The sequence below is a fragment of the Oncorhynchus clarkii genome, chromosome 27, assembly GCF_045791955.1.
Source record: "Oncorhynchus clarkii lewisi isolate Uvic-CL-2024 chromosome 27, UVic_Ocla_1.0, whole genome shotgun sequence".
NCBI lineage: Eukaryota > Metazoa > Chordata > Actinopteri > Salmoniformes > Salmonidae > Oncorhynchus > Oncorhynchus clarkii.
In genome coordinates, this window is record NC_092173.1 from 29,382,748 (window position 1) to 29,406,799 (window position 24,052).

The 24,052-nt window shown below is 54.2% G+C and overlaps 1 protein-coding gene across 2 annotated transcripts in view; it reads right to left on the reverse strand.

Moving 5' to 3' along the window:
* LOC139385813 (2-phosphoxylose phosphatase 1-like) overlaps nucleotides 1-24,052 on the reverse strand; it is a 73,921-nt gene that overhangs the window by 17,015 nt on the left and 32,854 nt on the right. Inside the window, exon 1 of one of the 2 annotated variants that reach the window (XM_071131056.1) lies at nucleotides 539-626. The exons of the other annotated variant lie outside the window; for it this stretch is intronic. Within the exon in view, the coding sequence (XP_070987157.1) occupies nucleotides 539-587 (49 nt within the window). The 5' untranslated portion in view covers nucleotides 588-626. Of the gene's footprint in view, nucleotides 1-538; nucleotides 627-24,052 lie in introns of those variants that run through there. 2 annotated transcript variants of the gene reach the window in all.

Genomic DNA, 24,052 nt, shown 5'->3' on the forward strand with positions numbered 1-24,052 from the left:
ATAAGTATAGATGGTAAGTTAGCATCAGTATAGACAGTCAGTTAGCATCAGTATAGATTGAGTTAGCATCAGTATAGACGGTCAGTTAACATCAGTATAGACGGTGAGTTAGCATCAGTATATACGGTCAGTTAACATTAGTATAGATGGTGAGTTAGCATCAGTATAGACGGTCAGTTAACATCAGTATAGATGGTAAGTTACATCAGTATAGATGGTCAGTTAACATCAGTATAGACAGTCAGTTAACATCAGTATAGATGGTAAGTTAGCATCAGTATAGATGGTCAGTTAACATCAGTATAGATGGTAAGTTACATCAGTATAGACGGTCAGTTAACATCAGTATAGATGGTAAGTTAGCATCAGTATAGACTCACCGGTCAGTTAGCATCAGTATAGAATGTCAGTTAGCATCAGTATAGACGGTCAGTTAGCATCAGTATAGACTCACCGGTCAGTTAGCATCAGTATAGACTCACCGGTCAGTTAGCATCAGTATAGACTCACCGGTCAGTTAGCATCAGTATAGACTCACCGGTGAAGAGGAAGAGGAGGAAGAGGTGTGTGTGAGCGAAAGAGAGCATTCTGAGATCTGCTCACTGGATAGAGGGCCAGACACACACTGGAACCCATTCACTGAACTGGTCCCCCTCTCCCCGCACACACACTCACCGACAAACACACACACGCCTGCGTACTAGGCAGACCCACGGCCCAATTGGAGGCCTGCTCACTACCCTGGTCTGCCACAGTCGCCCACACAAAGGGCCTTTTGTAACAGACAACAGACTACCTCAGACTAGGAGCACACACACTGAAAAAAGAGTTGGTAGTTCTGACTGTATGCATTGGCTGAGAGTTGAAAAAGGTGAGCCCATTACACTGATGAGGGCTTCCTTCCAGCCTTACACCTCAGTGTTTTACACCGCCTGCACTGTGGTAAAGAGTCAGCTGCTACAGTAAACCTTAAACACAGGATGGACCACGACTGCTCTTCCTCCCTCCATCTCTCCCACCAGAGAATTAAAACAGGTCCACAACAAATACCACACACTACTGTCACGACCAATACCACACTTCTGTCACGACCAATACCACACACTACTGTCACGACCAATACCACACTCCTGTCACGACCAATACCACACACTACTGTCACGACCAATACCACACACTACTGTCACGACCAATACCACACACTACTGTCACGACCAATACCACACACTACTGTCACGACAAATACCTCACACTACTGTCACCACCAATACCACACACTACTGTCACGACCGACACCTCACACTACTGTCACGACCAATACCCCACACTACTGTCACGACCAATACCCCACACTACTGTCACGACCAATACCACACACTACTGGCACGACCAATACCACACACTACTGGCACGACCAACACCTCACACTACTGTCACGACCGATACCACACACTACTGTCACGACCAATACCCCACACTACTGTCACGACCAATAACACACACTACTGTCACGACCAATACCACACACTACTGTCACGACCAATACCACACACTACTGGCACGACCAATACCCCACACTACTGTCACGACCAATACCACACACTACTGTCACGACCAATACCACACACTACTGTCACGACCAATACCACACACTACTGTCACGACCAATACCACACACTACTGTCACGACCAATACCCACACTACTGTCACGACCAATACCCCACACTACTGTCACGACCAATACCCCACACTACTGTCACGACCAATACCCCACACTACTGTCACGACCAATACCCCACGCTACTGTCACGACCAATACCACACACTACTAATACCCCACACTACTGTCACGACCAATACCCCACACTACTGTCACGACCAATACCCCACACTACTGTCACGACCAATACCACACACTACTGTCACGACCAATACCACACACTACTGTCACGACTAATACCACACACTACTGTCACAGGCAATACCACACACTACTGTCACGACCAATACCCCACACTACTGTCACGACCAATACCACACACTACTGTCACGACCAATACCTCACACTACTGTCACCACCAATACCACACACTACTGTCACGACCGACACCTCACACTACTGTCACGACCAATACCCCACACTACTGTCACGACCAATACCCCACACTACTGTCACGACCAATACCCCACACTACTGTCACGACCAATAACACACACTACTGTCACGACCAATACCACACACTACTGGCACGACCAATACCACACACTACTGGCACGACCAACACCTCACACTACTGTCACGACCGATACCACACACTACTGTCACGACCAATACCCCACACTACTGTCACGACCAATAACACACACTACTGTCACGACCAATACCACACACTACTGTCACGACCAATACCACACACTACTGTCACGACCAATACCACACACTACTGTCACGACCAATACCCCACACTACTGTCACGACCAATACCACACACTACTGTCACGACCAATACCACACACTACTGTCACGACCAATACCACACACTACTGTCACGACCAATACCCACACTACTGTCACGACCAATACCACACACTACTGTCACGACCAATACCCCACACTACTGTCACGACCAATACCCCACACTACTGTCACGACCAATACCCCACGCTACTGTCACGACCAATACCACACACTACTAATACCCCACACTACTGTCACGACCAATACCCCACACTACTGTCACGACCAATACCCCACACTACTGTCACGACCAATACCCCACACTACTGTCACGACCAATACCACACACTACTGTCACGACCAATACCACACACTACTGTCACGACTAATACCACACACTACTGTCACAGGCAATACCACACACTACTGTCACGACCAATAAAACACACTACTGTCACAACCAATACCTCACACTACTGTCACGACCAATAAAACACACAATCAATTAATTGCAGTCATTCCTGCACCACGTGATCAATTATCAGTTCTAAACATGTATGATTTGTCTGTCTGCCTCTACTCCCCGTGGTCTATCTGTCTGTCTGCCTCTACTCCCCGTGGTCTGTCTGCCTCTACTCCCCGTGGTCTGTCTGTCTGCCTCTACTCCCCGTGGTCTGTCTGTCTGCCTCTACTCCCCGTGGTCTGTCTGTCTGCCTCTACTCCCCGTGGTCTGTCTGTCTGCCTCTACTCCCCGTGGTCTGTCTGTCTGCCTCTACTCCCCGTGGTCTGTCTGTCTGCCTCTACTCCCCGTGGTCTGTCTGTCTGCCTCTACTCCCCGTGGTCTGTCTGTCTGCCTCTACTCACCGTGGTCTGTCTGTCTGCCTCTACTCACCGTGGTCTGTCTGTCTGCCTCTACTCCCCGTGGTCTGTCTGTCTGCCTCTACTCCCCGTGGTCTGTCTGCCTCTACTCCCCGTGGTCTGTCTGCCTCTACTCCCCGTGGTCTGTCTGCCTCTACTCCCCGTGGTCTGTCTGCCTCTACTCCCCGTGGTCTGTCTGCCTCTACTCCCCGTGGTCTGTCTGCCTCTACTCCCCGTGGTCTGTCTGCCTCTACTCCCCGTGGTCTGTCTGCCTCTACTCCCCGTGGTCTGTCTGCCTCTACTCCCCGTGGTCTGTCTGCCTCTACTCCCCGTGGTCTGTCTGCCTCTACTCCCCGTGGTCTGTCTGCCTCTGCTCCCCGTGGTCTATCTGTCTGTCTGCCTCTGCTCCCCGTGGTCTATCTGTCTGTCTGCCTCTGCTCCCCGTGGTCTGTCTGTCTGCCTCTGCTCCCCGTGGTCTGTCTGTCTGCCTCTGCTCCCCGTGGTCTGTCTGTCTGCCTCTGCTCCCCGTGGTCTATCTGTCTGTCTGCCAATACCCCACACTACTAATACCCCACACTACTGTCACGACCAATACCCCACACTACTGTCACGACCAATACCCCACACTACTGTCACGACCAATACCCCACACTACTGTCACGACCAATACCACACAACTGTCACGACCAATAAAACACACTACTGTCACGACCAATACCTCACACTACTGTCACGACCAATAAAACACACAATCAATTAATTGCAGTCATTCCTGCACCACGTGATCAATTATCAGTTCTAAACATGTATGATTTGTCTGTCTGCCTCTACTCCCCGTGGTCTATCTGTCTGTCTCTACTCCCCGTGGTCTGTCTGCCTCTACTCCCCGTGGTCTGTCTGCCTCTACTCCCCGTGGTCTGTCTGCCTCTACTCCCCGTGGTCTGTCTGCCTCTACTCCCCGTGGTCTGTCTGCCTCTACTCCCCGTGGTCTGTCTGCCTCTACTCCCCGTGGTCTGTCTGCCTCTACTCCCCGTGGTCTGTCTGCCTCTACTCCCCGTGGTCTGTCTGCCTCTACTCCCCGTGGTCTGTCTGCCTCTACTCCCCGTGGTCTGTCTGCCTCTACTCCCCGTGGTCTGTCTGCCTCTACTCCCCGTGGTCTGTCTGCCTCTGCTCCCCGTGGTCTGTCTGCCTCTGCTCCCCGTGGTCTATCTGTCTGTCTGCCTCTGCTCCCCGTGGTCTATCTGTCTGTCTGCCTCTGCTCCCCGTGGTCTATCTGTCTGTCTGCCTCTGCTCCCCGTGGTCTGCCTGTCTGCCAATACCCCACACTACTAATACCCCACACTACTGTCACGACCAATACCCCACACTACTGTCACGACCAATACCCCACACTACTGTCACGACCAATACCACACAACTGTCACGACCAATAAAACACACTACTGTCACGACCAATAAAACACACTACTGTCACGACCAATACCTCACACTACTGTCACGACCAATAAAACACACAATCAATGAATTGCAGTCATTCCTGCACCACGTGATCAATTATCAGTTCTAAACATGTATGATTTGTCTGTCTGCCTCTACTCCCCGTGGTCTGTCTGCCTCTACTCCCCGTGGTCTGTCTGCCTCTACTCCCCGTGGTCTGTCTGCCTCTACTCCCCGTGGTCTGTCTGCCTCTACTCCCCGTGGTCTGTCTGCCTCTGCTCCCCGTGGTCTATCTGTCTGTCTGCCTCTGCTCCCCGTGGTCTGTCTGTCTGCCTCTGCTCCCCGTGGTCTAACTGTCTGTCTGCCAATACCCCACACTACTAATACCCCACACTACTGTCACGACCAATACCCCACACTACTGTCACGACCAATACCCCACACTACTGTCTCGACCAATACCACACAACTGTCACGACCAATAAAACACACTACTGTCACGACCAATAAAACACACTACTGTCACGACCAATACCTCACACTACTGTCACGACCAATAAAACACACAATCAATTAATTGCAGTCATTCCTGCACCACGTGATCAATTATCAGTTCTAAACATGTATGATTTGTCTGTCTGCCTCTACTCCCCGTGGTCTGTCTGCCTCTACTCCCCGTGGTCTGTCTGCCTCTACTCCCCGTGGTCTGTCTGCCTCTACTCCCCGTGGTCTGTCTGCCTCTACTCCCCGTGGTCTGTCTGCCTCTACTCCCCGTGGTCTGTCTGCCTCTACTCCCCGTGGTCTGTCTGCCTCTACTCCCCGTGGTCTGTCTGCCTCTACTCCCGTGGTCTGTCTGCCTCTACTCCCCGTGGTCTGTCTGCCTCTACTCCCCGTGGTCTGTCTGCCTCTACTCCCCGTGGTCTGTCTGCCTCTACTCCCCGTGGTCTGTCTGCCTCTACTCCCCGTGGTCTGTAATGCCTCTACTCCCCGTGGTCTGTCTGCCTCTACTCCCCGTGGTCTGTCTGCCTCTGCTCCCCGTGGTCTATCTGTCTGTCTGCCTCTGCTCCCCGTGGTCTATCTGTCTGTCTGCCTCTGCTCCCCGTGGTCTATCTGTCTGTCTGCCTCTGCTCCCCGTGGTCTGTCTGTCTGCCTCTGCTCCCCGTGGTCTGTCTGTCTGCCTCTGCTCCCCGTGGTCTATCTGTCTGTCTGCCAATACCCCACACTACTAATACCCCACACTACTGTCACGACCAATACCCCACACTACTGTCACGACCAATACCACACAACTGTCACGACCAATAAAACACACTACTGTCACGACCAATACCTCACACTACTGTCACGACCAATAAAACACACAATCAATTAATTGCAGTCATTCCTGCACCACGTGATCAATTATCAGTTCTAAACATGTATGATTTGTCTGTCTGCTTCTACTCCCCGTGGTCTGTCTGCCTCTACTCCCCGTGGTCTGTCTGCCTCTACTCCCCGTGGTCTGTCTGCCTCTACTCCCCGTGGTCTGTCTGCCTCTACTCCCCGTGGTCTGTCTGCCTCTGCTCCCCGTGGTCTATCTGTCTGTCTGCCTCTGCTCCCCGTGGTCTATCTGTCTGTCTGCCTCTGCTCCCCGTGGTCTGTCTGTCTGCCTCTGCTCCCCGTGGTCTATCTGTCTGTCTGCCAATACCCCACACTACTAATACCCCACACTACTGTCACGACCAATACCCCACACTACTGTCACGACCAATACCCCACACTACTGTCACGACCAATACCACACAACTGTCACGACCAATAAAACACACTACTGTCACGACCAATACCTCACACTACTGTCACGACCAATAAAACACACAATCAATTAATTGCAGTCATTCCTGCACCACGTGATCAATTATCAGTTCTAAACATGTATGATTTGTCTGTCTGCTTCTACTCCCGTGGTCTGTCTGCCTCTACTCCCCGTGGTCTGTCTGCCTCTACTCCCCGTGGTCTGTCTGCCTCTACTCCCCGTGGTCTGTCTGCCTCTACTCCCCGTGGTCTGTCTGCCTCTACTCCCCGTGGTCTGTCTGCCTCTGCTCCCCGTGGTCTGTCTGCCTCTGCTCCCCGTGGTCTATCTGTCTGTCTGCCTCTGCTCCCCGTGGTCTATCTGTCTGTCTGCCTCTGCTCCCCGTGGTCTATCTGTCTGTCTGCCTCTGCTCCCCGTGGTCTATCTGTCTGTCTGCCTCTGCTCCCCGTGGTCTGTCTGTCTGCCTCTGCTCCCCGTGGTCTATCTGTCTGTCTGCCAATACCCCACACTACTAATACCCCACACTACTGTCACGACCAATACCCCACACTACTGTCACGACCAATACCACACAACTGTCACGACCAATAAAACACACTACTGTCACGACCAATACCTCACACTACTGTCACGACCAATAAAACACACAATCAATTAATTGCAGTCATTCCTGCACCACGTGATCAATTATCAGTTCTAAACATGTATGATTTGTCTGTCTGCTTCTACTCCCCGTGGTCTGTCTGCCTCTACTCCCCGTGGTCTGTCTGCCTCTACTCCCCGTGGTCTGTCTGCCTCTACTCCCCGTGGTCTGTCTGCCTCTACTCCCCGTGGTCTGTCTGCCTCTGCTCCCCGTGGTCTATCTGTCTGTCTGCCTCTGCTCCCCGTGGTCTATCTGTCTGTCTGCCTCTGCTCCCCGTGGTCTGTCTGTCTGCCTCTGCTCCCCGTGGTCTATCTGTCTGTCTGCCAATACCCCACACTACTAATACCCCACACTACTGTCACGACCAATACCCCACACTACTGTCACGACCAATACCCCACACTACTGTCACGACCAATACCACACAACTGTCACGACCAATAAAACACACTACTGTCACGACCAATACCTCACACTACTGTCACGACCAATAAAACACACAATCAATTAATTGCAGTCATTCCTGCACCACGTGATCAATTATCAGTTCTAAACATGTATGATTTGTCTGTCTGCTTCTACTCCCGTGGTCTGTCTGCCTCTACTCCCCGTGGTCTGTCTGCCTCTACTCCCCGTGGTCTGTCTGCCTCTACTCCCCGTGGTCTGTCTGCCTCTACTCCCCGTGGTCTGTCTGCCTCTACTCCCCGTGGTCTGTCTGCCTCTGCTCCCCGTGGTCTGTCTGCCTCTGCTCCCCGTGGTCTATCTGTCTGTCTGCCTCTGCTCCCCGTGGTCTATCTGTCTGTCTGCCTCTGCTCCCCGTGGTCTGTCTGTCTGCCTCTGCTCCCCGTGGTCTATCTGTCTGTCTGCCAATACCCCACACTACTAATACCCCACACTACTGTCACGACCAATACCCCACACTACTGTCACGACCAATACCCCACACTACTGTCACGACCAATACCACACAACTGTCACGACCAATAAAACACACTACTGTCACAACCAATACCTCACACTACTGTCACGACCAATAAAACACACAATCAATTAATTGCAGTCATTCCTGCACCACGTGATCAATTATCAGTTCTAAACATGTATGATTTGTCTGTCTGCCTCTACTCCCCGTGGTCTGTCTGCCTCTACTCCCCGTGGTCTGTCTGCCTCTACTCCCCGTGGTCTGTCTGCCTCTGCTCCCCGTGGTCTGTCTGCCTCTGCTCCCCGTGGTCTGTCTGCCTCTGCTCCCCGTGGTCTGTCTGCCTCTGCTCCCCGTGGTCTGTCTGCCTCTGCTCCCCGTGGTCTGTCTGCCTCTGCTCCCCGTGGTCTGTCTGCCTCTGCTCCCCGTGGTCTGTCTGCCTCTGCTCCCCGTGGTCTGTCTGCCTCTGCTCCCCGTGGTCTGTCTGCCTCTGCTCCCCGTGGTCTGTCTGCCTCTGCTCCCCGTGGTCTATCTGTCTGTCTGCCTCTGCTCCCCGTGGTCTATCTGTCTGTCTGCCTCTGCTCCCCGTGGTCTATCTGTCTGTCTGCCTCTGCTCCCCGTGGTCGGTCTGTCTGTCTGCCTCTGCTCCCCGTGGTCGGTCTGTCTGTCTGCCTCTGCTCACCGTGGTCTGTCTGTCTGCCTCTGCTCACCGTGGTCTGTCTGTCTGCCTCTGCTCACCGTGGTCTGTCTGTCTGCCTCTGCTCCCCGTGGTCTGTCTGTCTGCCTCTGCTCCCCGTGGTCTGTCTGCCTCTACTCCCCGTGGTCTGTCTGCCTCTACTCCCCGTGGTCTGTCTGCCTCTACTCCCCGTGGTCTGTCTGCCTCTACTCCCCGTGGTCTGTCTGCCTCTACTCCCCGTGGTCTGTCTGCCTCTACTCCCCGTGGTCTGTCTGCCTCTGCTCCCCGTGGTCTGTCTGCCTCTGCTCCCCGTGGTCTGTCTGCCTCTGCTCCCCGTGGTCTGTCTGCCTCTGCTCCCCGTGGTCTATCTGTCTGTCTGCCTCTGCTCCCCGTGGTCTATCTGTCTGTCTGCCTCTGCTCCCCGTGGTCTATCTGTCTGTCTGCCTCTGCTCCCCGTGGTCTGTCTGTCTGCCTCTGCTCCCCGTGGTCTATCTGTCTGTCTGCCAATACCCCACACTACTAATACCCCACACTACTGTCACGACCAATACCCCACACTACTGTCACGACCAATACCCCACACTACTGTCACGACCAATACCACACAACTGTCACGACCAATAAAACGCACTACTGTCACGACCAATACCTCACACTACTGTCACGACGAATAAAACACACAATCAATTAATTGCAGTCATTCCTGCACCACGTGATCAATTATCAGTTCTAAACATGTATGATTTGTCTGTCTGCTTCTACTCCCCGTGGTCTGTCTGCCTCTACTCCCCGTGGTCTGTCTGCCTCTACTCCCCGTGGTCTGTCTGCCTCTACTCCCCGTGGTCTGTCTGCCTCTGCTCCCCGTGGTCTGTCTGCCTCTGCTCCCCGTGGTCTATCTGTCTGTCTGCCTCTGCTCCCCGTGGTCTGTCTGTCTGCCTCTGCTCCCCGTGGTCTGTCTGTCTGCCTCTGCTCCCCGTGGTCTATCTGTCTGTCTGCCAATACCCCACACTACTAATACCCCACACTACTGTCACGACCAATACCCCACACTACTGTCACGACCAATACCCCACACTACTGTCACGACCAATACCACACAACTGTCACGACCAATAAAACACACTACTGTCACGACCAATACCTCACACTACTGTCACGACCAATAAAACACACAATCAATTAATTGCAGTCATTCCTGCACCACGTGAACAATTATCAGTTCTAAACATGTATGATTTGTCTGTCTGCTTCTACTCCCCGTGGTCTGTCTGCCTCTACTCCCCGTGGTCTGTCTGCCTCTACTCCCCGTGGTCTGTCTGCCTCTACTCCCCGTGGTCTGTCTGCCTCTACTCCCCGTGGTCTGTCTACCTCTGCTCCCCGTGGTCTATCTGTCTGTCTGCCTCTGCTCCCCGTGGTCTATCTGTCTGTCTGCCTCTGCTCCCCGTGGTCTGTCTGTCTGCCTCTGCTCCCCGTGGTCTATCTGTCTGTCTGCCAATACCCCACACTACTAATACCCCACACTACTGTCACAACCAATACCCCACACTACTGTCACGACCAATACCCCACACTACTGTCACGACCAATACCACACAACTGTCACGACCAATAAAACACACTACTGTCACGACCAATACCTCACACTACTGTCACGACCAATAAAACACACAATCAATTAATTGCAGTCATTCCTGCACCACGTGATCAATTATCAGTTCTAAACATGTATGATTTGTCTGTCTGCCTCTACTCCCCGTGGTCTGTCTGCCTCTACTCCCCGTGGTCTGTCTGCCTCTACTCCCCGTGGTCTGTCTGCCTCTACTCCCCGTGGTCTGTCTGCCTCTACTCCCCGTGGTCTGTCTGCCTCTACTCCCCGTGGTCTGTCTGCCTCTACTCCCCGTGGTCTGTCTGCCTCTACTCCCCGTGGTCTGTCTGCCTCTACTCCCCGTGGTCTGTCTGCCTCTACTCCCCGTGGTCTGTCTGCCTCTACTCCCCGTGGTCTGTCTGCCTCTACTCCCCGTGGTCTGTCTGCCTCTGCTCCCCGTGGTCTATCTGTCTGTCTGCCTCTGCTCCCCGTGGTCTATCTGTCTGTCTGCCTCTTCTCCCCGTGGTCTGTCTGTCTGCCTCTGCTCCCCGTGGTCTATCTGTCTGTCTGCCAATACCCCACACTACTAATACCCCACACTACTGTCACGACCAATACCCCACACTACTGTCACGACCAATACCCCACACTACTGTCACGACCAATACCACACAACTGTCACGACCAATAAAACACACTACTGTCACGACCAATACCTCACACTACTGTCACGACCAATAAAACACACAATCAATTAATTGCAGTCATTCCTGCACCACGTGATCAATTATCAGTTCTAAACATGTATGATTTGTCTGTCTGCTTCTACTCCCCGTGGTCTGTCTGCCTCTACTCCCCGTGGTCTGTCTGCCTCTACTCCCCGTGGTCTGTCTGCCTCTACTCCCCGTGGTCTGTCTGCCTCTGCTCCCCGTGGTCTGTCTGCCTCTGCTCCCCGTGGTCTATCTGTCTGTCTGCCTCTGCTCCCCGTGGTCTGTCTGTCTGCCTCTGCTCCCCGTGGTCTGTCTGTCTGCCTCTGCTCCCCGTGGTCTATCTGTCTGTCTGCCAATACCCCACACTACTAATACCCCACACTACTGTCACGACCAATACCCCACACTACTGTCACGACCAATACCCCACACTACTGTCACGACCAATACCACACAACTGTCACGACCAATAAAACACACTACTGTCACGACCAATACCTCACACTACTGTCACGACCAATAAAACACACAATCAATTAATTGCAGTCATTCCTGCACCACGTGATCAATTATCAGTTCTAAACATGTATGATTTGTCTGTCTGCTTCTACTCCCCGTGGTCTGTCTGCCTCTACTCCCCGTGGTCTGTCTGCCTCTACTCCCCGTGGTCTGTCTGCCTCTACTCCCCGTGGTCTGTCTGCCTCTACTCCCCGTGGTCTGTCTACCTCTGCTCCCCGTGGTCTATCTGTCTGTCTGCCTCTGCTCCCCGTGGTCTGTCTGTCTGCCTCTGCTCCCCGTGGTCTGTCTGTCTGCCTCTGCTCCCCGTGGTCTATCTGTCTGTCTGCCTCTACTCCCCGTGGTCTGTCTGCCTCTACTCCCCGTGGTCTGTCTGCCTCTACTCCCCGTGGTCTGTCTGCCTCTACTCCCCGTGGTCTGTCTGTCTGCCTCTACTCCCCGTGGTCTGTCTGTCTGCCTCTACTCCCCGTGGTCTGTCTGTCTGCCTCTACTCACCGTGGTCTGTCTGTCTGCCTCTACTCACCGTGGTCTGTCTGTCTGCCTCTACTCCCCGTGGTCTGTCTGTCTGCCTCTACTCCCCGTGGTCTGTCTGCCTCTACTCCCCGTGGTCTGTCTGCCTCTACTCCCCGTGGTCTGTCTGCCTCTACTCCCCGTGGTCTGTCTGCCTCTACTCCCCGTGGTCTGTCTGCCTCTACTCCCCGTGGTCTGTCTGCCTCTACTCCCCGTGGTCTGTCTGCCTCTACTCCCCGTGGTCTGTCTGCCTCTACTCCCCGTGGTCTGTCTGCCTCTACTCCCCGTGGTCTGTCTGCCTCTACTCCCCGTGGTCTGTCTGCCTCTACTCCCCGTGGTCTGTCTGCCTCTACTCCCCGTGGTCTGTCTGCCTCTACTCCCCGTGGTCTGTCTGCCTCTACTCCCCGTGGTCTGTCTGCCTCTACTCCCCGTGGTCTGTCTGCCTCTGCTCCCCGTGGTCTGTCTGCCTCTGCTCCCCGTGGTCTATCTGTCTGTCTGCCTCTGCTCCCCGTGGTCTGTCTGTCTGCCTCTGCTCCCCGTGGTCTGTCTGTCTGCCTCTGCTCCCCGTGGTCTATCTGTCTGTCTGCCAATACCCCACACTACTAATACCCCACACTACTGTCACGACCAATACCCCACACTACTGTCACGACCAATACCCCACACTACTGTCACGACCAATACCCCACACTACTGTCACGACCAATACCACACAACTGTCACGACCAATAAAACACACTACTGTCACGACCAATACCTCACACTACTGTCACGACCAATAAAACACACAATCAATTAATTGCAGTCATTCCTGCACCACGTGATCAATTATCAGTTCTAAACATGTATGATTTGTCTGTCTGCCTCTACTCCCCGTGGTCTATCTGTCTGTCTCTACTCCCCGTGGTCTGTCTGCCTCTACTCCCCGTGGTCTGTCTGCCTCTACTCCCCGTGGTCTGTCTGCCTCTACTCCCCGTGGTCTGTCTGCCTCTACTCCCCGTGGTCTGTCTGCCTCTACTCCCCGTGGTCTGTCTGCCTCTACTCCCCGTGGTCTGTCTGCCTCTACTCCCCGTGGTCTGTCTGCCTCTACTCCCCGTGGTCTGTCTGCCTCTACTCCCCGTGGTCTGTCTGCCTCTACTCCCCGTGGTCTGTCTGCCTCTACTCCCCGTGGTCTGTCTGCCTCTACTCCCCGTGGTCTGTCTGCCTCTGCTCCCCGTGGTCTGTCTGCCTCTGCTCCCCGTGGTCTATCTGTCTGTCTGCCTCTGCTCCCCGTGGTCTATCTGTCTGTCTGCCTCTGCTCCCCGTGGTCTATCTGTCTGTCTGCCTCTGCTCCCCGTGGTCTGCCTGTCTGCCAATACCCCACACTACTAATACCCCACACTACTGTCACGACCAATACCCCACACTACTGTCACGACCAATACCCCACACTACTGTCACGACCAATACCACACAACTGTCACGACCAATAAAACACACTACTGTCACGACCAATAAAACACACTACTGTCACGACCAATACCTCACACTACTGTCACGACCAATAAAACACACAATCAATGAATTGCAGTCATTCCTGCACCACGTGATCAATTATCAGTTCTAAACATGTATGATTTGTCTGTCTATCAGTTCTAAACATGTATGATTTGTCTGTCTGCCTCTACTCCCCGTGGTCTGTCTGCCTCTACTCCCCGTGGTCTGTCTGCCTCTACTCCCCGTGGTCTGTCTGCCTCTACTCCCCGTGGTCTGTCTGCCTCTACTCCCCGTGGTCTGTCTGCCTCTGCTCCCCGTGGTCTATCTGTCTGTCTGCCTCTGCTCCCCGTGGTCTGTCTGTCTGCCTCTGCTCCCCGTGGTCTAACTGTCTGTCTGCCAATACCCCACACTACTAATACCCCACACTACTGTCACGACCAATACCCCACACTACTGTCACGACCAATACCCCACACTACTGTCTCGACCAATACCACACAACTGTCACGACCAATAAAACACACTACTGTCACGACCAATAAAACACACTACTGTCACGACCAATACCTCACACTACTGTCACGACCAATAAAACACACAATCAATTAATTGCAGTCATTCCTGCACCACGTGATCAATTATCAGTTCTAAACATGTATGATTTGTCTGTCTGCCTCTACTCCCCGTGGTCTGTCTGCCTCTACTCCCCGTGGTCTGTCTGCCTCTACTCCCCGTGGTCTGTCTGCCTCTACTCCCCGTGGTCTGTCTGCCTCTACTCCCCGTGGTCTGTCTGCCTCTACTCCCCGTGGTCTGTCTGCCTCTACTCCCCGTGGTCTGTCTGCCTCTACTCCCCGTGGTCTGTCTGCCTCTACTCCCGTGGTCTGTCTGCCTCTACTCCCCGTGGTCTGTCTGCCTCTACTCCCCGTGGTCTGTCTGCCTCTACTCCCCGTGGTCTGTCTGCCTCTACTCCCCGTGGTCTGTCTGCCTCTACTCCCCGTGGTCTGTAATGCCTCTACTCCCCGTGGTCTGTCTGCCTCTACTCCCCGTGGTCTGTCTGCCTCTGCTCCCCGTGGTCTATCTGTCTGTCTGCCTCTGCTCCCCGTGGTCTATCTGTCTGTCTGCCTCTGCTCCCCGTGGTCTATCTGTCTGTCTGCCTCTGCTCCCCGTGGTCTATCTGTCTGTCTGCCTCTGCTCCCCGTGGTCTGTCTGTCTGCCTCTGCTCCCCGTGGTCTATCTGTCTGTCTGCCAATACCCCACACTACTAATACCCCACACTACTGTCACGACCAATACCCCACACTACTGTCACGACCAATACCACACAACTGTCACGACCAATAAAACACACTACTGTCACGACCAATACCTCACACTACTGTCACGACCAATAAAACACACAATCAATTAATTGCAGTCATTCCTGCACCACGTGATCAATTATCAGTTCTAAACATGTATGATTTGTCTGTCTGCTTCTACTCCCCGTGGTCTGTCTGCCTCTACTCCCCGTGGTCTGTCTGCCTCTACTCCCCGTGGTCTGTCTGCCTCTACTCCCCGTGGTCTGTCTGCCTCTACTCCCCGTGGTCTGTCTGCCTCTGCTCCCCGTGGTCTATCTGTCTGTCTGCCTCTGCTCCCCGTGGTCTATCTGTCTGTCTGCCTCTGCTCCCCGTGGTCTGTCTGTCTGCCTCTGCTCCCCGTGGTCTATCTGTCTGTCTGCCAATACCCCACACTACTAATACCCCACACTACTGTCACGACCAATACCCCACACTACTGTCACGACCAATACCCCACACTACTGTCACGACCAATACCACACAACTGTCACGACCAATAAAACACACTACTGTCACGACCAATACCTCACACTACTGTCACGACCAATAAAACACACAATCAATTAATTGCAGTCATTCCTGCACCACGTGATCAATTATCAGTTCTAAACATGTATGATTTGTCTGTCTGCCTCTACTCCCCGTGGTCTGTCTGCCTCTACTCCCCGTGGTCTGTCTGCCTCTACTCCCCGTGGTCTGTCTGCCTCTACTCCCCGTGGTCTGTCTGCCTCTACTCCCCGTGGTCTGTCTGCCTCTACTCCCCGTGGTCTGTCTGCCTCTACTCCCCGTGGTCTGTCTGCCTCTACTCCCCGTGGTCTGTCTGCCTCTACTCCCCGTGGTCTGTCTGCCTCTACTCCCCGTGGTCTGTCTGCCTCTACTCCCCGTGGTCTGTCTGCCTCTACTCCCCGTGGTCTGTCTGCCTCTGCTCCCCGTGGTCTATCTGTCTGTCTGCCTCTGCTCCCCGTGGTCTATCTGTCTGTCTGCCTCTTCTCCCCGTGGTCTGTCTGTCTGCCTCTGCTCCCCGTGGTCTATCTGTCTGTCTGCCAATACCCCACACTACTAATACCCCACACTACTGTCACGACCAATACCCCACACTACTGTCACGACCAATACCCCACACTACTGTCACGACCAATACCACACAACTGTCACGACCAATAAAACACACTACTGTCACGACCAATACCTCACACTACTGTCACGACCAATAAAACACACAATCAATTAATTGCAGTCATTCCTGCACCACGTGATCAATTATCAGTTCTAAACATGTATGATTTGTCTGTCTGCTTCTACTCCCCGTGGTCTGTCTGCCTCTACTCCCCGTGGTCTGTCTGCCTCTACTCCCCGTGGTCTGTCTGCCTCTACTCCCCGTGGTCTGTCTGCCTCTGCTCCCCGTGGTCTGTCTGCCTCTGCTCCCCGTGGTCTATCTGTCTGTCTGCCTCTGCTCCCCGTGGTCTGTCTGTCTGCCTCTGCTCCCCGTGGTCTGTCTGTCTGCCTCTGCTCCCCGTGGTCTATCTGTCTGTCTGCCAATACCCCACACTACTAATACCCCACACTACTGTCACGACCAATACCCCACACTACTGTCACGACCAATACCCCACACTACTGTCACGACCAATACCACACAACTGTCACGACCAATAAAACACACTACTGTCACGACCAATACCTCACACTACTGTCACGACCAATAAAACACACAATCAATTAATTGCAGTCATTCCTGCACCACGTGATCAATTATCAGTTCTAAACATGTATGATTTGTCTGTCTGCTTCTACTCCCCGTGGTCTGTCTGCCTCTACTCCCCGTGGTCTGTCTGCCTCTACTCCCCGTGGTCTGTCTGCCTCTACTCCCCGTGGTCTGTCTGCCTCTACTCCCCGTGGTCTGTCTACCTCTGCTCCCCGTGGTCTATCTGTCTGTCTGCCTCTGCTCCCCGTGGTCTGTCTGTCTGCCTCTGCTCCCCGTGGTCTGTCTGTCTGCCTCTGCTCCCCGTGGTCTATCTGTCTGTCTGCCTCTACTCCCCGTGGTCTGTCTGCCTCTACTCCCCGTGGTCTGTCTGCCTCTACTCCCCGTGGTCTGTCTGCCTCTACTCCCCGTGGTCTGTCTGTCTGCCTCTACTCCCCGTGGTCTGTCTGTCTGCCTCTACTCCCCGTGGTCTGTCTGTCTGCCTCTACTCACCGTGGTCTGTCTGTCTGCCTCTACTCACCGTGGTCTGTCTGTCTGCCTCTACTCCCCGTGGTCTGTCTGTCTGCCTCTACTCCCCGTGGTCTGTCTGCCTCTACTCCCCGTGGTCTGTCTGCCTCTACTCCCCGTGGTCTGTCTGCCTCTACTCCCCGTGGTCTGTCTGCCTCTACTCCCCGTGGTCTGTCTGCCTCTACTCCCCGTGGTCTGTCTGCCTCTACTCCCCGTGGTCTGTCTGCCTCTACTCCCCGTGGTCTGTCTGCCTCTACTCCCCGTGGTCTGTCTGCCTCTACTCCCCGTGGTCTGTCTGCCTCTACTCCCCGTGGTCTGTCTGCCTCTACTCCCCGTGGTCTGTCTGCCTCTACTCCCCGTGGTCTGTCTGCCTCTACTCCCCGTGGTCTGTCTGCCTCTACTCCCCGTGGTCTGTCTGCCTCTGCTCCCCGTGGTCTGTCTGCCTCTGCTCCCCGTGGTCTATCTGTCTGTCTGCCTCTGCTCCCCGTGGTCTGTCTGTCTGCCTCTGCTCCCCGTGGTCTGTCTGTCTGCCTCTGCTCCCCGTGGTCTATCTGTCTGTCTGCCAATACCCCACACTACTAATACCCCACACTACTGTCACGACCAATACCCCACACTACTGTCACGACCAATACCCCACACTACTGTCACGACCAATACCCCACACTACTGTCACGACCAATACCACACAACTGTCACGACCAATAAAACACACTACTGTCACGACCAATACCTCACACTACTGTCACGACCAATAAAACACACAATCAATTAATTGCAGTCATTCCTGCACCACGTGATCAATTATCAGTTCTAAACATGTATGATTTGTCTGTCTGCCTCTACTCCCCGTGGTCTATCTGTCTGTCTCTACTCCCCGTGGTCTGTCTGCCTCTACTCCCCGTGGTCTGTCTGCCTCTACTCCCCGTGGTCTGTCTGCCTCTACTCCCCGTGGTCTGTCTGCCTCTACTCCCCGTGGTCTGTCTGCCTCTACTCCCCGTGGTCTGTCTGCCTCTACTCCCCGTGGTCTGTCTGCCTCTACTCCCCGTGGTCTGTCTGCCTCTACTCCCCGTGGTCTGTCTGCCTCTACTCCCCGTGGTCTGTCTGCCTCTACTCCCCGTGGTCTGTCTGCCTCTACTCCCCGTGGTCTGTCTGCCTCTACTCCCCGTGGTCTGTCTGCCTCTGCTCCCCGTGGTCTGTCTGCCTCTGCTCCCCGTGGTCTATCTGTCTGTCTGCCTCTGCTCCCCGTGGTCTATCTGTCTGTCTGCCTCTGCTCCCCGTGGTCTATCTGTCTGTCTGCCTCTGCTCCCCGTGGTCTGCCTGTCTGCCAATACCCCACACTACTAATACCCCACACTACTGTCACGACCAATACCCCACACTACTGTCACGACCAATACCCCACACTACTGTCACGACCAATACCACACAACTGTCACGACCAATAAAACACACTACTGTCACGACCAATAAAACACACTACTGTCACGACCAATACCTCACACTACTGTCACGACCAATAAAACACACAATCAATGAATTGCAGTCATTCCTGCACCACGTGATCAATTATCAGTTCTAAACATGTATGATTTGTCTGTCTGCCTCTACTCCCCGTGGTCTGTCTGCCTCTACTCCCCGTGGTCTGTCTGCCTCTACTCCCCGTGGTCTGTCTGCCTCTACTCCCCGTGGTCTGTCTGCCTCTACTCCCCGTGGTCTGTCTGCCTCTACTCCCCGTGGTCTGTCTGCCTCTACTCCCCGTGGTCTGTCTGCCTCTACTCCCCGTGGTCTGTCTGCCTCTACTCCCCGTGGTCTGTCTGCCTCTACTCCCCGTGGTCTGTCTGCCTCTGCTCCCCGTGGTCTGTCTGCCTCTGCTCCCCGTGGTCTATCTGTCTGTCTGCCTCTGCTCCCCGTGGTCTATCTGTCTGTCTGCCTCTGCTCCCCGTGGTCTATCTGTCTGTCTGCCTCTGCTCCCCGTGGTCTGCCTGTCTGCCAATACCCCACACTACTAATACCCCACACTACTGTCACGACCAATACCCCACACTACTGTCACGACCAATACCCCACACTACTGTCACGACCAATACCACACAACTGTCACGACCAATAAAACACACTACTGTCACGACCAATAAAACACACTACTGTCACGACCAATACCTCACACTACTGTCACGACCAATAAAACACACAATCAATGAATTGCAGTCATTCCTGCACCACGTGATCAATTATCAGTTCTAAACATGTATGATTTGTCTGTCTGCCTCTACTCCCCGTGGTCTGTCTGCCTCTACTCCCCGTGGTCTGTCTGCCTCTACTCCCCGTGGTCTGTCTGCCTCTACTCCCCGTGGTCTGTCTGCCTCTACTCCCCGTGGTCTGTCTGCCTCTGCTCCCCGTGGTCTATCTGTCTGTCTGCCTCTGCTCCCCGTGGTCTGTCTGTCTGCCTCTGCTCCCCGTGGTCTAACTGTCTGTCTGCCAATACCCCACACTACTAATACCCCACACTACTGTCACGACCAATACCCCACACTACTGTCACGACCAATACCCCACACTACTGTCTCGACCAATACCACACAACTGTCACGACCAATAAAACACACTACTGTCACGACCAATAAAACACACTACTGTCACGACCAATACCTCACACTACTGTCACGACCAATAAAACACACAATCAATTAATTGCAGTCATTCCTGCACCACGTGATCAATTATCAGTTCTAAACATGTATGATTTGTCTGTCTGCCTCTACTCCCCGTGGTCTGTCTGCCTCTACTCCCCGTGGTCTGTCTGCCTCTACTCCCCGTGGTCTGTCTGCCTCTACTCCCCGTGGTCTGTCTGCCTCTACTCCCCGTGGTCTGTCTGCCTCTACTCCCCGTGGTCTGTCTGCCTCTACTCCCCGTGGTCTGTCTGCCTCTACTCCCCGTGGTCTGTCTGCCTCTACTCCCCGTGGTCTGTCTGCCTCTACTCCCCGTGGTCTGTCTGCCTCTACTCCCCGTGGTCTGTCTGCCTCTACTCCCCGTGGTCTGTCTGCCTCTACTCCCCGTGGTCTGTCTGCCTCTACTCCCCGTGGTCTGTAATGCCTCTACTCCCCGTGGTCTGTCTGCCTCTGCTCCCCGTGGTCTGTCTGCCTCTGCTCCCCGTGGTCTATCTGTCTGTCTGCCTCTGCTCCCCGTGGTCTATCTGTCTGTCTGCCTCTGCTCCCCGTGGTCTATCTGTCTGTCTGCCTCTGCTCCCCGTGGTCTATCTGTCTGTCTGCCTCTGCTCCCCGTGGTCTGTCTGTCTGCCTCTGCTCCCCGTGGTCTATCTGTCTGTCTGCCAATACCCCACACTACTAATACCCCACACTACTGTCACGACCAATACCCCACACTACTGTCACGACCAATACCACACAACTGTCACGACCAATAAAACACACTACTGTCACGACCAATACCTCACACTACTGTCACGACCAATAAAACACACAATCAATTAATTGCAGTCATTCCTGCACCACGTGATCAATTATCAGTTCTAAACATGTATGATTTGTCTGTCTGCTTCTACTCCCCGTGGTCTGTCTGCCTCTACTCCCCGTGGTCTGTCTGCCTCTACTCCCCGTGGTCTGTCTGCCTCTACTCCCCGTGGTCTGTCTGCCTCTACTCCCCGTGGTCTGTCTGCCTCTGCTCCCCGTGGTCTATCTGTCTGTCTGCCTCTGCTCCCCGTGGTCTATCTGTCTGTCTGCCTCTGCTCCCCGTGGTCTGTCTGTCTGCCTCTGCTCCCCGTGGTCTATCTGTCTGTCTGCCAATACCCCACACTACTAATACCCCACACTACTGTCACGACCAATACCCCACACTACTGTCACGACCAATACCCCACACTACTGTCACGACCAATACCACACAACTGTCACGACCAATAAAACACACTACTGTCACGACCAATACCTCACACTACTGTCACGACCAATAAAACACACAATCAATTAATTGCAGTCATTCCTGCACCACGTGATCAATTATCAGTTCTAAACATGTATGATTTGTCTGTCTGCTTCTACTCCCGTGGTCTGTCTGCCTCTACTCCCCGTGGTCTGTCTGCCTCTACTCCCCGTGGTCTGTCTGCCTCTACTCCCCGTGGTCTGTCTGCCTCTACTCCCCGTGGTCTGTCTGCCTCTACTCCCCGTGGTCTGTCTGCCTCTGCTCCCCGTGGTCTGTCTGCCTCTGCTCCCCGTGGTCTATCTGTCTGTCTGCCTCTGCTCCCCGTGGTCTATCTGTCTGTCTGCCTCTGCTCCCCGTGGTCTATCTGTCTGTCTGCCTCTGCTCCCCGTGGTCTATCTGTCTGTCTGCCTCTGCTCCCCGTGGTCTGTCTGTCTGCCTCTGCTCCCCGTGGTCTATCTGTCTGTCTGCCAATACCCCACACTACTAATACCCCACACTACTGTCACGACCAATACCCCACACTACTGTCACGACCAATACCACACAACTGTCACGACCAATAAAACACACTACTGTCACGACCAATACCTCACACTACTGTCACGACCAATAAAACACACAATCAATTAATTGCAGTCATTCCTGCACCACGTGATCAATTATCAGTTCTAAACATGTATGATTTGTCTGTCTGCTTCTACTCCCCGTGGTCTGTCTGCCTCTACTCCCCGTGGTCTGTCTGCCTCTACTCCCCGTGGTCTGTCTGCCTCTACTCCCCGTGGTCTGTCTGCCTCTACTCCCCGTGGTCTGTCTGCCTCTGCTCCCCGTGGTCTATCTGTCTGTCTGCCTCTGCTCCCCGTGGTCTATCTGTCTGTCTGCCTCTGCTCCCCGTGGTCTGTCTGTCTGCCTCTGCTCCCCGTGGTCTATCTGTCTGTCTGCCAATACCCCACACTACTAATACCCCACACTACTGTCACGACCAATACCCCACACTACTGTCACGACCAATACCCCACACTACTGTCACGACCAATACCACACAACTGTCACGACCAATAAAACACACTACTGTCACGACCAATACCTCACACTACTGTCACGACCAATAAAACACACAATCAATTAATTGCAGTCATTCCTGCACCACGTGATCAATTATCAGTTCTAAACATGTATGATTTGTCTGTCTGCTTCTACTCCCGTGGTCTGTCTGCCTCTACTCCCCGTGGTCTGTCTGCCTCTACTCCCCGTGGTCTGTCTGCCTCTACTCCCCGTGGTCTGTCTGCCTCTACTCCCCGTGGTCTGTCTGCCTCTGCTCCCCGTGGTCTGTCTGCCTCTGCTCCCCGTGGTCTGTCTGCCTCTGCTCCCCGTGGTCTATCTGTCTGTCTGCCTCTGCTCCCCGTGGTCTATCTGTCTGTCTGCCTCTGCTCCCCGTGGTCTGTCTGTCTGCCTCTGCTCCCCGTGGTCTATCTGTCTGTCTGCCAATACCCCACACTACTAATACCCCACACTACTGTCACGACCAATACCCCACACTACTGTCACGACCAATACCCCACACTACTGTCACGACCAATACCACACAACTGTCACGACCAATAAAACACACTACTGTCACAACCAATACCTCACACTACTGTCACGACCAATAAAACACACAATCAATTAATTGCAGTCATTCCTGCACCACGTGATCAATTATCAGTTCTAAACATGTATGATTTGTCTGTCTGCCTCTACTCCCCGTGGTCTGTCTGCCTCTACTCCCCGTGGTCTGTCTGCCTCTGCTCCCCGTGGTCTGTCTGCCTCTGCTCCCCGTGGTCTGTCTGCCTCTGCTCCCCGTGGTCTGTCTGCCTCTGCTCCCCGTGGTCTGTCTGCCTCTGCTCCCCGTGGTCTGTCTGCCTCTGCTCCCCGTGGTCTGTCTGCCTCTGCTCCCCGTGGTCTGTCTGCCTCTGCTCCCCGTGGTCTGTCTGCCTCTGCTCCCCGTGGTCTGTCTGCCTCTGCTCCCCGTGGTCTGTCTGCCTCTGCTCCCCGTGGTCTGTCTGCCTCTGCTCCCCGTGGTCTGTCTGCCTCTGCTCCCCGTGGTCTGTCTGCCTCTGCTCCCCGTGGTCTGTCTGCCTCTGCTCCCCGTGGTCTATCTGTCTGTCTGCCTCTGCTCCCCGTGGTCTATCTGTCTGTCTGCCTCTGCTCCCCGTGGTCTGTCTGTCTGTCTGCCTCTGCTCCCCGTGGTCGGTCTGTCTGTCTGCCTCTGCTCCCCGTGGTCGGTCTGTCTGTCTGCCTCTGCTCCCCGTGGTCTGTCTGTCTGCCTCTGCTCACCGTGGTCTGTCTGTCTGCCTCTGCTCACCGTGGTCTGTCTGTCTGCCTCTGCTCCCCGTGGTCTGTCTGTCTGCCTCTGCTCCCCGTGGTCTGTCTGCCTCTACTCCCCGTGGTCTGTCTGCCTCTACTCCCCGTGGTCTGTCTGCCTCTACTCCCCGTCGTCTGTCTGCCTCTACTCCCCGTCGTCTGTCTGCCTCTACTCCCCGTGGTCTGTCTGCCTCTACTCCCCGTGGTCTGTCTGCCTCTACTCCCCGTGGTCTGTCTGCCTCTGCTCCCCGTGGTCTGTCTGCCTCTGCTCCCCGTGGTCTGTCTGCCTCTGCTCCCCGTGGTCTGTCTGCCTCTGCTCCCCGTGGTCTATCTGTCTGTCTGCCTCTGCTCCCCGTGGTCTATCTGTCTGTCTGCCTCTGCTCCCCGTGGTCTGTCTGTCTGCCTCTGCTCCCCGTGGTCTATCTGTCTGTCTGCCAATACCCCACACTACTAATACCCCACACTACTGTCACGACCAATACCCCACACTACTGTCACGACCAATACCCCACACTACTGTCACGACCAATACCACACAACTGTCACGACCAATAAAACGCACTACTGTCACGACCAATACCTCACACTACTGTCACGACCAATAAAACACACAATCAATTAATTGCAGTCATTCCTGCAC